This window comes from Schistocerca piceifrons, chromosome 1, assembly GCF_021461385.2.
Source record: "Schistocerca piceifrons isolate TAMUIC-IGC-003096 chromosome 1, iqSchPice1.1, whole genome shotgun sequence".
Lineage (NCBI taxonomy): Eukaryota > Metazoa > Arthropoda > Insecta > Orthoptera > Acrididae > Schistocerca > Schistocerca piceifrons.
In genome coordinates, this window is record NC_060138.1 from 1,070,301,086 (window position 1) to 1,070,317,336 (window position 16,251).

At 43.0% G+C, this 16,251-nt stretch overlaps 1 protein-coding gene across 5 annotated transcripts in view; it reads left to right on the forward strand.

Moving 5' to 3' along the window:
* LOC124759419 (solute carrier organic anion transporter family member 74D-like) overlaps positions 1–16,251 on the forward strand; it is a 225,265-nt gene that overhangs the window by 127,152 nt on the left and 81,862 nt on the right. For all 5 annotated transcript variants that reach the window (XM_047249096.1, XM_047249093.1, XM_047249092.1 and 2 more), the window contains one exon: positions 9,817–10,287. In XM_047249096.1, the coding sequence (XP_047105052.1) occupies positions 10,008–10,287 (280 nt within the window). In that variant the 5' untranslated portion in view covers positions 9,817–10,007. The remainder of the gene's footprint in view (positions 1–9,816; positions 10,288–16,251) is intronic.

The following is a 16,251-nucleotide window of genomic DNA, read 5'->3' on the forward strand; positions in this document are numbered from 1 at the left end:
TTTTGAAAAGCACTAATAAATACGATCTCGATCTCCGTTGCAAAAGAAATGTTTTACCTATTTTCTCCTTAAAATAAAATTTTGTACTATTTGTAATAATATTATAAGTTGTCGATCTACGATAACATTGTCGCTACAACAATACCGACACACAAATGCACTGTAATCTTCACATTCCTCCCTACAGTTTCTCTGCTTATTTGCAAAAGAGTACTGACACTTGCTCACATGCGTTCAGTACATCAGCCATATTTCGCAGATTCTGATTTCTGGCGTAAATAACTATTTTTATGAAGTGAGCAGATTTGCAAACCTCCATTATACGGCTTGAACGTAAACCTGCCACAAAATGTCCTGTGTTCTGATTGGAAGGGAACATCAACCTGCGCGGTATTCGAATATGACAGATGGTGTGCACGTCTTTGGTGCTGGTTTGTTTGCGATATTAGGAGTGTTGCATGGGCTGGGCGCGTCAGGGCATTTCGAGTAATTGCAGTTCTAGGTGATTTATACTTATTATTCAACATCATTGGTTTTAAAAACTTGTGGAAATTTTATTTAATATTAGAGAATGATAAAGGTTTCTTGAAATTACTGCAATCTGTTGGCTTTTGTTTTGTTCTTCAATTTTTTGATCCAGTTACCGGTTTCGAACCACCTAGCGATTCATCAACAAATGGTACATGTTTACAGATTGTTTGCAGCAGTGTGGTTGTTGTGTAGGTGCGGTTAAATGTATGAAGGAAACCTGTAAGCACTGAGTGTGAGGAGAATTATTAACGTTATGAGATCAATTTTGTTGCATTATTTGCAGTTATTAGTATTCGTTGGTTGGTTGTTGGTGCACAAAGTATTCTATAAAATATAATGAGTGTTTTCCACTCACGATAATTCTACTGCACTTCACACACTTAGCCGCAAGTACCACGTTCCACATGCTTTACAAAACGTAAATAAACAAATGAATATAGCTTAAATTATGTCAAAGAGTTTGTGTCTTTGTCCAGCTCTTGTAATACACACTGGCGGCAGTAAGTATGTATCTATTTCTCTACTGCAAAAATAACATCTAATTATATGAGAAAACTGACATTTGCTTTTTATAAAATCTATCAAATAACGATTTTGGATGATATTATGTCTACAATTTTTGCACTTAAATTTAGTTTGAAATTTCATTTATCTTTTCCTTAAATAACATTGATCAAATGGTTCAAATGGCTCTGAGCACTACGGGGCTCAACTTCTGAGGTCATTAGTCCCCTAGAACTTAGAACTAGTTAAACCTAACTAATCTAAGGACATCACAAACATCCATGCCCGAGGCAGGATTCGAACCTGCGACCGTAGCGGTCTTGCGGTTCCAGACTGCAGCGCCTTTAACCGCACGGCCACTTCGGCCGGCTAACATTGATCAATGCTTATGAAAAAATCATTGTTTTTTAAAAAATACTGAAATGTTAAGCAGGGTGGTATGAGGGAGGAGGAGACTGTGTGTGTGTCTGTGTCCATGTTTGTTTGTGCACCAGGAGGAGTCATGAGTAGATGTGTCAATGTGAAAGAGAGATAGATAGACAGATAGATAGATAGAGAGAGAAAGAAAGAGAGAGAAGATGGCGGGTTGTGAGTTATTTAGCTTTTAAAATTTAAAAATTTTGGTTAAATGGGTTATTTACTAAGTCCGTTTGTTCATTTAAGATGATAGGGGTGATTTATTGTTATGGACGAAAATCTCTCATTGTTCCCGGAAGTACACTTTAATTCTTTTTCCGAGTGTGTAGGATATGGAGGATTATTTTGATGTTTGTAACTGAATGACTGTTTTGTGCTAGGTCGGCTGAAAAATTAGAGTTACGGAAATTTTTTAAACAGAGTGCATCTGTGTGTTCCTTGTATCGAATTTCAAAGTTTCGTCCTGTTTGCCCTGTGCAGTAGCAGGAGCAGTTATCTCACGTTAATTCATGTGTACCAGATTTCTGAAAAGGTGACTTGGCTGTTTTGCAGTATAGAAGTAGACACACACTTACTGTCGCCAGTGTGTATTACAAGAGCCGAACAGAGAGACTCTTTGCCCTAACACAAACTCTTTTTACATACCTTTAGCTACACTACTTGCTTTATTTATGTTTGTGGAACATTTTATCTGCGGCTAAGTTTGTGAAGTGCAGTAAAATTAATGTCACTAGAAAACTTCATTACATTTTTCATAATACTGTGTGCAACAACGACCAACCAATGGATACTTATAACTGTAAGTAATGCAACAAAATAGATCCCTTAATGTGAATAATTCTTGCCACACTCAGTGTTTACATGCTTCGTTTACACATCTTGCCACAGCTACACGACTCCTACACTGCTGCAAACAATCGATAACTATATCAATAATTGTGTACCATCTGATGATGACTTGCTAGGCGATTCCAAACCGCTAATGAGATAATAAAAATTGAAGAACAAAACGAAAGGCGACTGGTTGCAGTAATTTCAAGAAACCTTTATTCATTACAGCCGCAGTGATCCTCATCCATAATGGACAAAATTTCTAGAGTATGATGATTATTCAGTTTTCTTGTTCATTCTTCTTACATGTTTGTGTAAAGGTGCAGAGTTAGTATATTAGTACAATTTTATTGGCTTCGAGTTTGCACAGTAAATTTAATTTCATTCTTTTCACCTCAGAATTTCACAGTGGACATTAATCACTGTTAACCAAGATAGTTCAGCTAACTCACTGAAACATAACGAGATTAGCCCATAACTTGATTATACGACCATTTACACTATTTAAAACTAGGTGTTACAACACCCCGATCCAATAGACGGATCAGCAACTGTGACACATGTCCTAAAATAAAATCGCAGTTCACTGTTGTCAGGGAGACCTCGAACGCAGGTTCAACTTCCTAATAATGTAATTTACCTGTCCTTCGCACATAATGGCACCTTTCCTTCGCGAAATGAAAGAGCTGTGTGTAAGTGCATCTGATAGGTGTTGGTGGCTGTAATAGGTATGGTCTAGTGTGGTGTGATGTTAGTGCTGAATGTTTACGAGAGACGGGAAGGGTGAAACCCAGTGCCATCACATGGCCTACTCCTCTTGAATAGCGCCAAGGGGGCCGCCGAACTTAACGTCACATCCGATGTACGGGTTACCATCAACAGTGTCACACACCCTCACTTCATGAGACACTGTGGAGGTGTAATTTGTGTAAAGTCTTGTGACCAATAGCTTGACGACGCCATATCTCCTCTCCTATGCAATAATGGCAAAGGGAAAGCAGCCCACAGCACGTGGCGTACCCAGGCCGTTAACCATCCATCCATCCAGCTACCGGCCATTCCCGACCTTGATTAACTTCGGTGATCTGAGGAGGACTGTTGTATTGATCCAGGCAATACCACTGGCACACGTGCCCTTCCCCCATGGTATACATCTGCCCACTTAGTCCAATTCACTAGTTCGAATCAAACTGGTGGAAGAAAAGTTTGTTATTTCGTTAGCAAAGGCACCTAAGCCTTCAGTTAAATCCCAAGCCTCTTTGGACTGTTAATATTTTCAACATCTCGCGACCCTGTCAGCAACTGTATAAATATTAATTTTAAATTAATAACAGCCTCAGTTGCAATGTTTACCTGGATTTACCTAGGTTTCAGTTGGGATAACCCAATCTTCTTCAGAATAAAAGGAGCTACGATTTGCCCATAATGGACAACGTCAAAAACTAAAAACTATAATACAGTAATAAATCGTCATCTTGCAGTAACTTATCTGGGAAACAGCCTCGGCCCCATTTCGTGACCGCAGTACGCCAGGGTTAGATATTTTGATTTGTTCAGTTGCTGAATTCTCAATTTGGGCCAAAACAGAACTGGTCGGCATAGTTAAAATATTTATCTTGTGTAAATTTTAATGCTCTATAAAATTTTGGATGTATTATAAAATATGCTGCACGAAATTAGCCCAGTTTTCCTATTAGATAGACCATAGTTTAGAATTTAACGCTCCGTCGACAATGGGCTCATAAGAGATAGAGCACATACAGGGATAAAGATAGGATGGAGAAAAAAATCAGCGGTGTTCTTTTCAAAGTAATTATGCCGGATTTTGTCTTAAGCGATCTATGGAAAAAAACAGAAAACTTTACTCTGGATGGCCGGATGGAGATTTGGAAGGTCGTCCTCCTGCCACTCCTATTCCTTCTAATATCATTCTGCCCCGCGTCAGGCATACAATCACAGTACAGCAGAGACGAATTCTTCCAAATGCAACGTAAAACTCGTAGTGTATAGTACACATCTCCTTCGTTAAGGATTATAAATTTCATTTAGTTTTTATACTAGATTTGATGATATGACTTAACTACCGCATCGAATACCTGCGGCGCAATGACGACCGTTAGTCTCGTACACCAGTCAGCCGGAGTGCATTTCTCAGGCGGTTAGTCGTATTCTGAGCTTCTTCACATCATAAAATACGGTACACAAACAAATAGAATATGGTAACACACGGAAGATAGCTTACACGATGTACAGACGGATGGCGCGTTTCCGTCCATTCGGTACATGACGATTACGGCGACAGAAGGGTAGCCAACGAGAAACTGAAAACAAAATAATTCTGCCAAATCATGAAAAGAGATAATCCCACACGACAGGATAAACGCTAGGGAAGAGAGACCCGTTGTGGCAACGGGAAGAGATTGTGGATACAGCTTCACCTTTCACTCCATGCCTACGGGGTCCTGGCGCTGAGACAACCTCTGAAGGCCGATAGTATTTCTTTTAGTACAACAAAACCCTACTAGCATGAGTCAATGTCTTCGTGCATGTAAATTACTTATTTGCGTGTTACATGTGTTATGATCGCGACCCGTCACTATGAGGTGGAACAGGTTAGTATGACAATTACACTACATCTTCCCAGACGAAGGCATGGCAATATGCTGACCATTTACAAGATTTCTTAAGGATTTTTTTTTTTGTTAGATGCATAATGTAACTATATTCAGTATCTCCCTCTTCCTCTCTTAAATATGAAGACAAACTCAACAAAGAAACAGAGAAGATAGTATTTTAGTTTGTGCTTGAAGCTAGTTTTATTATCCATTCAATTCTTTATATCACTGAGGAAGTGGTCAAAGATTTTCATGGCTGAAATAATTCACGCCTTCCTGAGCAACACTAATCTGGGTGATGTATGTTGTAAATCACTTTTCCTACCAGTTTTACAACTGTGAATGTTAATGTAATTTTCAAACTGAGACTTATCGTTGAAAAAATCATTACAAGTGAGTATGTGTACTGTCGTGCTATTATCAGACTACCCAACTGCAGAAATAGATGGCTACATGAACCTCTAAAGCGGACATACATATAATCCGTACTACACGCGTCTGTTCAATAAACAATTTTTTCCTCAATGACGAGTTATCCCAAAATATGATGCTGTAAGAAATAAAGTAGTGAAAATAGGTAAAGTAAGTCAATTTTTTGACATTTTCGTCTTCAAACTATGATGTTATTCCGAACACAGAAGCTGATGGGCCTAGACGTTTAAGAAGCTCAGTAACATGTAACCTCCAGTTTAGGTTCTTGTCGACAAGAGAATTTAGACCATCCCGATTCATTATTGATTTACCCTCTTCCATTATTTCCAATGGTGCAGTTAGGCCTCACGCAGTACTGAATTGCATATGTTGCGTTCTATGGAAATTCAGTAATACTCCATTAGCGAAGAACAAGTTATTAATTACGAAGTAAATATTTTTTCTTTCAGGTATTGAAGTTACTACAGTAGGCTTTTCTTGAATGACAGGGATTGCGCGAAGGCGGCACGAAAATCGGCTAGAGTTTTAAGCAGGTCACACTCCGACGGTGATAAAGTGCAAGCTAGTTGAAGAAAGATGTCTGAAAATAAACTGGTGACAAATAATTAGGATAAAGAACAACTTCAACCACTGCTACCTCAGGTTATAACGTCAGTGTTCCTACTTCCATCCCACTTATCTTGACCACCTCAATTTTAATACCTACTCCGAATTTTTCCTTTGTTTCCTTTACTGCTTGCTCAATATACAGATTGAATAACATCGGGGAGAGGCTACAACCCTGTCTCACTCCCTTCCCAACCACTGCTTCCCTTTCATGTCCCTCGACTCTTATAACTGCCATCTGGTTTCTGTACAAATTGTAAATAGCCTTTCGCTCCCTGTATTTTACCCCTGCCACCTTGAGTTTTGCACATGAATCTATATCCAGAAACGTCATCCAACGACGTTACAGAGAGTCGAAGTTATAGGTGCCGGCGCCCGTAAATGTGTATGTGTATACAGGGTGCTTCCGTGATTATATTACAAACTTCCCAGGATGATGGAGAAGAATAAATGTATCAGTGTGAGGTAAGGGTCCCTGTACCGGAAACGAACGAGTGGAAAGTTCTAAACGAAAACTTTTCTGATACCTCTGACGGTGAAATACACGTAAGTACATGTACTGGCACTATTGTCGCTAGAATTGTAGGCTAGGCAACCTTCAGAGGTGATAGTATGGACCTAAAAAATAAAAAAATTCCATTAAAAGTCGGCTCTAAAATGCATGCGTGAGATGCTATGAGCACTTGTTCATCTTCGCTTCTATGAAACACATCTCCTCTATTGAACAAGTGCTCATAGCTACTCAGCTTATTACCATGTTTACTGGACGTTTTTCCTTGTTTTGGCCCATATTATCTCCTCTGAACGCCCAAGTCACCTACGATACAATCTTACCAACAACAGTATATGTGGTGCACTGTCAGAGGCATCAGAACGGTTTTCGCTTATAACTTTCGACTGGTTCGTTTCCGGTACAGGGACTCTTACCTCAAATTGATACATTTATTCTTCTCCATCATCGCCTGTATATACAGACATTTACAGGCGCCGACACCTGTAACTTTGACTCTATGAGGGGGCGTTGGATGACGTTTCCAGACGTGGGTTCCTGTCGAAAACTTGATCTACTAGGTCCGCTCTACAACCTCTAGAAACGGGTAACATGTACTGTGAAACACCCTGTATACGAGGGTCACTCCAAAAGAAATGCACACTACTTTTTTTGTATCCATCTTTTATTCTACATGTCTGAAAGTTTTACAATGTGTAGATACATCCTTTAGGAACAATATTTTCATTTCTCCACACAATTTCCATCCCTCTCAATTGCCTTACGCCATCTTGGAACCAGCGCCTGTATACCCGCACGGTAAAATTCTGGACCAACCTGTTGGAGCCATTGTTTGGCATCGAGCACAAGGGAGTCAACATCTTCAAACCTTGTTCCACGAAGGGAGTCTTTCAGTTTCGTAAAGAGATGATAGTCACATAGAGCCAGGTCAGGACTGTAAGGTGCGTGTTTCAGTGTTGTCCATCCGAGTTTTGTGATCGCTTCCACGGTTTTCTGACTGACATGTGGCCGTACATTGTCGTGCAACAGCAAAACATCCTGCTTTTGCCGATGTGGTCGAACACGATTCAGTCGTGAAGTTTCTTCGGTGTCGTCACATATGCATCAGAATTTATGGTGGTTCCACTTGGCATGATGGCCACAAGCAAGAGTCCTTCGGAATCGAAAAACACCGTAGCCATAACTTTTCCAGCAGAAGGTGCGGTTTTGAATTTTTTTTCTTGGGTGAATTTGCATGATGCCACTCCATTGATTGCCTCTTCGTCTCTGGTGAAAAATGATGGAGCCATGTTTCATCATCTGTCACAATTCTTCCAAGAAATTCATCTCCACCATTCTCGTACTGTTCCAAAAGTTCACTGCATACCGTTTTTTGTGTTTGTTTGTGAACCACTGTCAACATCCTGGGAACCTACCTGGCACAAACCTTTTTTAACGCCAACACTTTCAGTATCCTGCAAACACTTGCTTCCCCTATTCCAACGTAGCGTGGCAATTCGTTCACTGTGATGCGTCTGTCAGCCGTCACCAATTCGTTACCTCGCTGCACATTGTCTGGAGTGTGTGCAGTACGAGGTTTGCCGCTGCGAGGACAATCCTCAATATTGCCGTGCCCGCTTTCATCACGTAACCTGCTCGCCCACCGACTAACTGTACTACTATCAACAGCAGCATCTCCATACACCTTTTTCAACCTCTTGTGGATGTTTCCCACTATCTCGTTTTCACAGCACAGGAATTCTATGACAGCACGTTGCTTCTGACGAACGTCAAGTGCAGCAGTCATCTTGAAGACATGCTGTGACGGCGCCACTCACGGGAACACGTCGAACTAAGTTTGAAAACAAGCAGGAAGGATGTATCTACACACTGTAATGCTTTCATGCATGCAGAATGAAAACTGTATTTTTACAAAAATAGTGTGCATTTGTTTTGGAGTGACCCTCGAACGATAGCGACACTGTCATCGTAACCCAAGGTAACATTGGTTGAACTTATTCTTTATTCGTGGTCGAATAGATTCCACCTTAGAACCCAACGTTTCGTCCCCGTCTGCGGAGGATATTTTCAAGGGGGAATGTAACTACTTTGAATGTCCAATTCATTTCCTGTATAACTGTCCACGTCGTGTTGTGCCGACTCCACTGTAGCTTGAATGGATTTTTAAGTTTGTTTTATACGCGCGACTTCTAATTTCACCACACAAGTCTCCAGGGTTGATCGGTTATTGCCCGATGACGACACGCAATACAGTTTGTTGAAGCGGAGTTCGCCGTTATTAATTATGTTTTTAGATTTAATTTTATTACTCGTACAGAGACTCAACGTTCCTTTGTTTAACAGCGCGTCGTCAAAATAAGAATGAAGTGCTAATGTCTTTGCAATACATAATGTCGACTATTGAGTTAAAGTTCGCACCTATTTTGCCATTTTAGAGAAGAGACACCTTAAGCGCTTCTGCTTCTATAGTCTCAGTATCAAATGTTCACTAATTTCAATATAGTTCCTATCTCAGTTCAGTATTTATCACAAATTATGTATCAACGACATTTCAGGGATATTGCGTCGGCTCCACACTAACGGAACAACACGTTATTGTCATTTAACATCACTTTTTTTAATAATCCTTTTTCTTATGACGTAAATGTTAATGAATGATCACTATCTAGGAGGAAAGAGGGATTGATCCTAATCATGAGATAATAGCTTTTACTCGTAATGAGCCCGCAATCGTTAATTAAATAAAAAGTCACGTTCAAGGATGATATGTGAACAACTTTCGTTACGTCTGTTTTCACGTATCTGTCAAAACTAATCCTGTCGCCCACAATTCAAATTAACAATGACGTTAACCTCTTTTGACGGAACATCGAATCGTAACTATTATGTGAAAGTTTATTCTAGTCCCCGAATTAATTCCTTTCCGATACGCGCACGACCGAACAACAGAACGGAACACAAACGACTTGTTTTAACAACCGAACAACGCAATGACGTAACATTACGACAATGTCCGCCCGATGATCATCTCTTTGACTTTATCTTCTCTACTCTGCTTGGTTAAATTATTCCTAATTACAATTTATTCAGCTATTTAACGAAAACATCTAACAAAAAATGAAATAAATTTATCCCAACGCAAAAGATCCGTTATACCTAGCACGCCACTTAGCCAGGAACATTTCATTAATTGTGACATTTTACAGTCTGCAGGTAGCATCCGTTTTATCGCCGTCGGAGTGTGACCTCCCTGATACACCGGCCAATATCGGCACGACCTTCCCGAGATCCTTGCCGTTTCCAGGAAAGAGGTCCTGTTTTATCTCGCTGTATCTGGTACGCGAGTGACGACCGGCACTATCTGCGCAGGGGCGAGCGGCGGCTGGCCGTTATAAGAGCGGCGCCGGCGCGCCTTGGGCGCTCAGACGCTGCGCGGCATCCCTGCGGCCGCTGCTTCAACTGCCACATGCCGCCCCGCCACCTCTGAGCCGGCCGAGTCCCGCGCAGCGCTCCGACCCCAGACCAGCCAGCAGCGGCCCGCAGCACACCGCGAGGCAGCCATGGCCGACAAGAACGAGAAGAACGGCGACGCCAAGAGGCGGCCCGGGGAGCTGACGCCCGAGGAGGAGGAGCAGCTGTACCGCGACCACCCGCTCACCGACGACACCACCTGCGGCTACGGCCCTCTGCGCTCCGCCTTCCTGCAGAAGTTCGCCAACAAGAAGGCCTTCGTCTTCCTGTACGGCATCCTGGGGTGTGTCTATTCGGCCACGTACTCTTACTACAATGGCACCATCACCACCATCGAGAAGCGGTTCAAGATCCCTAGCAAGACTATTGGTAAGTCATACGATAACTAGCATTAATTTTTTAAGGTCTACCTTATACAGGGTGAGGGCAACGGCCTTGCCGCAGTGGATACGCCGGTTCCCGTGAGATCACCGAAGTTAAGCGCTGTCGGGAGTGGTCGGCGCTTGGATGGGTGACCATCCAGGCCGCCATGCGCTGTTGCCTTTTTTCGGGGTGCACTCAGCCTCGTGATGCCAATTGAGGAGCCACTCGACCGAATAGTAGCGGCTTCGATCAAGAATACCATCATAACGACTGGGAGAGCGGTGTGCTGACCCCACGCCCCTCCTTTCCGCATCCTCCACTGAGGATGACACGGCGGTCGGATGGTCCCGGTGCTCCACTCGTGGCCTGAAGAAAGAGTGCTTTTTTTTTATACAGGGTGAGGCAACGGCCTTGCCGCAGTGGATACACCGGTTCCCGTCAGATCACCGCAGTTAAGCGCTGTCGGGCGTAGTCGGCACTTGGATGGGTGACCATCCAGGCCGCCATGCGCTATTTCCATTTTTCTGGGTACACTCAGCCTCGTGATGCCAATTGATGAGCTACTCGACCGGAGAGTAGCGGGTTCGGTCAAGAATACCATCATAACGGCCGGGAGAGCGGTGAGCTGACCCTGTAACACCTCCGTTTATTTATTCCGACCCGATCTGATCGAATAGCAGCCCAATATTTATTATTAATATGACCGTGTACCTAATGGGGCTGGTAATCGGAATTGACTGCTACGGAAGTTGTTACTTTCCAGTTCGTCCTGTTCAATACTGTGATAATGAAATGTCTGGTAACAAGAAAAACACCAACACAGTTTCACTAATTACGAACCTATATTCGTCTCAAAAACACAAAAAACGGGAGACAGTCACTGCCTTCGTCATACATATCTAATTACGGCTAATCTCAGCACAGGCCTCTTCATTTTCCATTATCGTCACACGCTAATCCATCACTGCATCCAATACTGCAATCCAACACTACAATCCAAGGTGATGCCAACGCAGTAGACGCGAAACCAAATATCGGCCCTAGAAATGTCACTGATCACTTTCGTAATAATACTTCTTCACCTTCCCGGTATTATTCTAGTACAAAGGGGTCTAACCACGCCGATGGCGACTCCCTTCTCCGTTAAAGCCTTGCATTTAAACAAAGACCTCCACACACCTCTACCCGCAACATGGCACTGGCTCAACTCCACACTCGCCCTCGCAACACGACACAATCGATTGTTCGCCCTATCGACCTGTGCCGAGTGCAAATTTATAGTAAGGGCCTACGGACCCCTTACAACCCCACGCCCCTCCTGTCCGCATCCTCCACTGAGGATGACAAGGCGGTCGGATGGTCCCGGTGCGCCACTCGTGGCCTGGAGACGGAGTGCTTTTTTTTTATACAAGGTGAGGCAACGGCCTTGCCGCAATGGATACACCAGTTCCCGTCAGATGACCGAAGTTAAGCGCTGTCGGGCGTGGCCGGCTCTTGGTTGGGTGATTATCCGGGCTGTCGTGCGCTGTTGCCATTTTTCTAGATGCACTCAGCCCCGTGATGCCAATTGAGGAGCTACTCGACCGAATAGTAGCGGCTCCGGTCAAAGAAAACCATCATAACGAGTGGGAGAGCGGTGTGCTGACCACACGCTCCTCCTATCCACATCCTCAGTGAGGATGACACGGCGGTCGGATGGTCCCGATGGGCCACTTGTGGCCTGAAGGCGGACCTTGCTTATAAAGGGTGAGCTTAAGTCCGCTTCACAGACTTAAAGGACTTTTAGTGGCGGACAAGTAATTCATCTACAAACATACTCCACAAGCACAGTATGGTGCGTGGCAGGGAATACCCTGTACCACTAGTCATTGCCTTTCCTGTTCCACTCAAAACAGAGAAAGGGAAAAGGGACTATCTATATGTCTCTGTACGAGCCTTAATCTCTCCAATCTTCGGGCTCCTTACCCGTTAGTGGCAGTAGAATCATTTTCCAGCCATCCTCAAATGCCGGTTTTCTAAATTTTCTCAGTAGTGCTCCTCGAAAAGAACGCAACCTTACCTCCAATGATTCCCATCCTCCAGTGACTCCTGTCTGAGTTCCTGAAGCACCCCTGTAATACTTGCGAGTTCTTCGAACCTACCGGTAACAAACCTAGCAGCCCTCCTCTGAATTGCTTCGATATGTTGCTTTAATCCGGCCTGGTGCGAATCCCAAACATTGGAACAATGGGTCGCACAAAGTCGTATATGCGGTCTCCTTTACAGTTGAACCACACTTTCCTAAAATTCTTCCAATAACCCGTGGTCAACTATTCGCCTACCCAACGCAATTCTTAGATGGCTCTGAGAACTATGGGACTTAACTTCTGAGGTCATCAGTCCCCTGAACGTAGAACTACTGAAACCTAACTAACCTAAGGACATCACACACATCCATGTCCGAGGCAGGTTTCGAACCTGCGACCGTAGCGGTCGCGCGGTTCCACATTGTAGAGCCTAGAACCGCTCGGCCACTCCAGCCGGCGTAATTCTTAGATGCTCATTTCATTTCCTATTGCTTTACAACGTTATGTCCAGATATTTAATGGACTTGACCGTGTCAAGCACCACACCACTAATGCTTTACTCTATTACGGGTTTGTTTTTCCTAGTCATCTGCATTAACTTACAGTTTTCTATATTTTGAGTCTGCTCCCATTCATCACACCAGCTAGAGTCATCTTGTAATCTCCACCAGTCACTCAGCCACGACACCTTCCCATTCACCTCAGCATCATCACCAAACAGACTGCCGCTTGCCCTGTTCTCCAAATCATTTATGTACATAGAAAATAACGATGGTCATATCACATTTCCTTGGGGCACTCCTGACGATATATTTGTCTCTGGTGTACACTCGCCGTCGAGGACAACATGCTAGGTTTTTGTTACTTAAGAAGTCTTCGAGCCACTCATGTCTCTGCTGTCTAAAAGCGTGCTGATTCGTGGACAGAAGCTTTTCTGTCTCAAGAAAATTTATAGTATTCGAACTGAGAATGTGCTCAAGGATTCTGCAGAAAACCGATGTTAAAGACATTGGTCTGTAACTTTGTGGGGCCCTTTTTTATCCTTCTTATATACAGGAGTCAGCTGCTCTTTTCTTCAATCGCTTGCAGTTTTGCGCTGGGCGTGCGGTTCGTAATATATGAAAGCAAAGTCGGTACATGTACCGTTTTCCCGATTCACGTAAAATACGACAATAAACGTTGGTCCCTGACTCCTGCTGCTTTTCGTCTGAGTCCACTTACAAGCAGGACTCGATGTCACGACCACCGACGTCAACACTGATGCGGTACGTCCGTACCATCTTTCTGTACACACGATGACCAATGCCTGGTCCTACATCATCTGGCGCAGCCATAACGCGCCAGTAGGTCTTCCTCGAATGCCAAAGGTGTCTCGTGAATCAAGGATTTCGTGTGGCCTGACAAGTAGTAGTCTAGCAGGTTTAAGTCGGGAGAACGTTCAGCTCAGGCAGTCGTACAATAACATCATGCCGGCGTATGCCGCAAATGTATAGTTCGGTACGGTCAACAGCAACAACAAAAAATGAAATGTACCTACAGCTTCTGTACTGGATCGAATGGTAAGAGCTGTACAGTAGTACTGTGTGAGCATACACCGCAAGCACAACAGCAGGTATATACGTTTCTGGGCAGATACAATAGCGCAGTGTGAACCAAGACAACAAGGACAACAGCAGGTGCAAACCTCTCTGGGCAGGTACAGTGGTACATTACGAACGATGACCACAAGGAAACAGCCAAACCAGTCTCTGTTGATCACAAACCCGACTGAATGGCTTGTACACAGATACCGTATGTAATACCTTAGACAGTGGCGCCGAAAATGCGGGTGAGTTGAACGTGTGTTGCGGTATTTCGCTTGTAGCGCAGAAACGATACGTTTCCGGATATGAATGCCTTTGCTAATTTAACCACGATGGTCCCCAGTTTAACTCCTTAACATCTGTAAAGGGAATTTAGTTGAATCCTGTCTGAAAACAATAAGGGGCGAAATCTACAACTTGTAAGAAATCAGGTTGCTGTTATATAAGTCGAAGGACATGAAAGGGAATTAGAGAGAGAGAACGGAGTCAGACGTGGTTGCAGCCCATCCCCGATATTCAGTCTGTACAATGAGCAATCAGTGAAGGAAGAGAAAGAGAATTTTAGAAAGGTAATTAAAGTTCAGGAAGAAGAGTATACTTCCAGGTTTGCCGATGACATAGTTATTTTGTCACAGACGGCAAAGGACTTGGAAGAGCAGTTGTATGGAATGGATAATGCCTTGATAAGAGGTTGTAAGATGAACATAAACAATAGGAAAACAAAGGATATTTAAATTAGAAAAAGTAAACATTTGATAACAAGGAAACTATATTCGGAAAAGGGACGCTAAAAGTAACAGGCATGTTTTGAGTTTTTGTAGACTGGCAATAGCAAGAAAAGATTTTCAAAAAAAAAGAGAAATTTGGCAATACCGAATATAGATTTGAATGTTAGGACGTCTTGTCTGAAGATAACTGTCTGGCTTGTAGCATTGAACAGAGGTGAAACATGACCGATGACCGATTCAGACAAAAAGAGAATCGAAGCTTTTGGGTTGTAATGTCACATAAGAGTGGTGAAAGTTAGATGGGTAAATCGAATAACTATTGACGAGGCTTGGAATCGGGTTTCGAGGGATAAAAAGTTTATGGGACAACTTGATTAAAAGAAAGAAGGGGTTGACATGACCTCTCTTAAGGCATCTACAAGTCGTGAATTTGGTAACCGAAGGGGACTGCAGAGACAGACAAAGGCTGGACTACAGGAAGCACGTTCAAAGGGATGTAGGTTGCACCAGTTAAACAGAGATGAAGACGCTTGCACAGGACAGACTAGCGTGGAGAGTTGGATCAAACCATCTTCGTACTGAATACGATAATAACAACAATATAATGAGTGTAAGTGAAGAAAAGAAATCACTTTTCTCTATAATAAGGATATGGGTTTGCTGGTTTGTGGATTTGTCCTGTTGCCTGTTAAAAAGTGGCACCGAGTAGAAGCAAGTAATCTCCATAAAGTTTGGTTTCACAAGTTGTGGGCTTTGTTGACAGTAATGTTAGACCGACGGAAATCAAGAAGGTCATATCACGAGGCACCACTCCGAAATTTATAAAATATTATGGATTCGTACATCACTTGAAAGGTATGAAATGAATTCCATTTAGAACTTCGTTCATCGCCAACATTAGTATGAGAAGTGACGCCCAAAGCTGCAAATATACACTTGTATTCCTTAAGGCGTCGAACCAAACAATTTACCAATTTCATCTTCTGTAATATCTTTCCATGCCTGAAACACGTACTGATATCCAATACAGGCCAGTATAAAAGTATATGTCTTTCCATTGCATACTAGACATGCTCTTTCGTTGGCTGTTTGGGGGACTGGGCAGGCCATTCAAAGGTCCGTCCATTCTTCAAGGCGTCAGTGGTGTGAACTGCCTTGTAGGATCTTGCATTATCTTGCTGGAATATGTCATTTGATACCGTCCACCTGCTCCCCACAGCATGATTTCCAAGAATTCGATAGGTATGGATTTCCTAAATCCCTGCTACCTGCCATATTTCACCAGGAGGCCAGGAGACACGTTGTCATCGATGCGACAGGTACAAACAGAAACTACGTTCGTAGTTAAACACCATATAATGACACTCAATGTCCCATTTAACTCTTGGTCTGCACAGGACCCTGCTGACTGTCATAGAGGTTTATATTTCAGTTTTACCAGCATTTGGTACTATCTCAGATATGTACGTCAAGCAAGAGGAAAAATCGAATCATTTGGAACATTAGGTATAACTTTCGCCATATCGGCAATTGGTGCCAAATGTAAACCACTAATAGGGACTAGAGATCTCAACTGAGCTTCGGGTAGTCTCT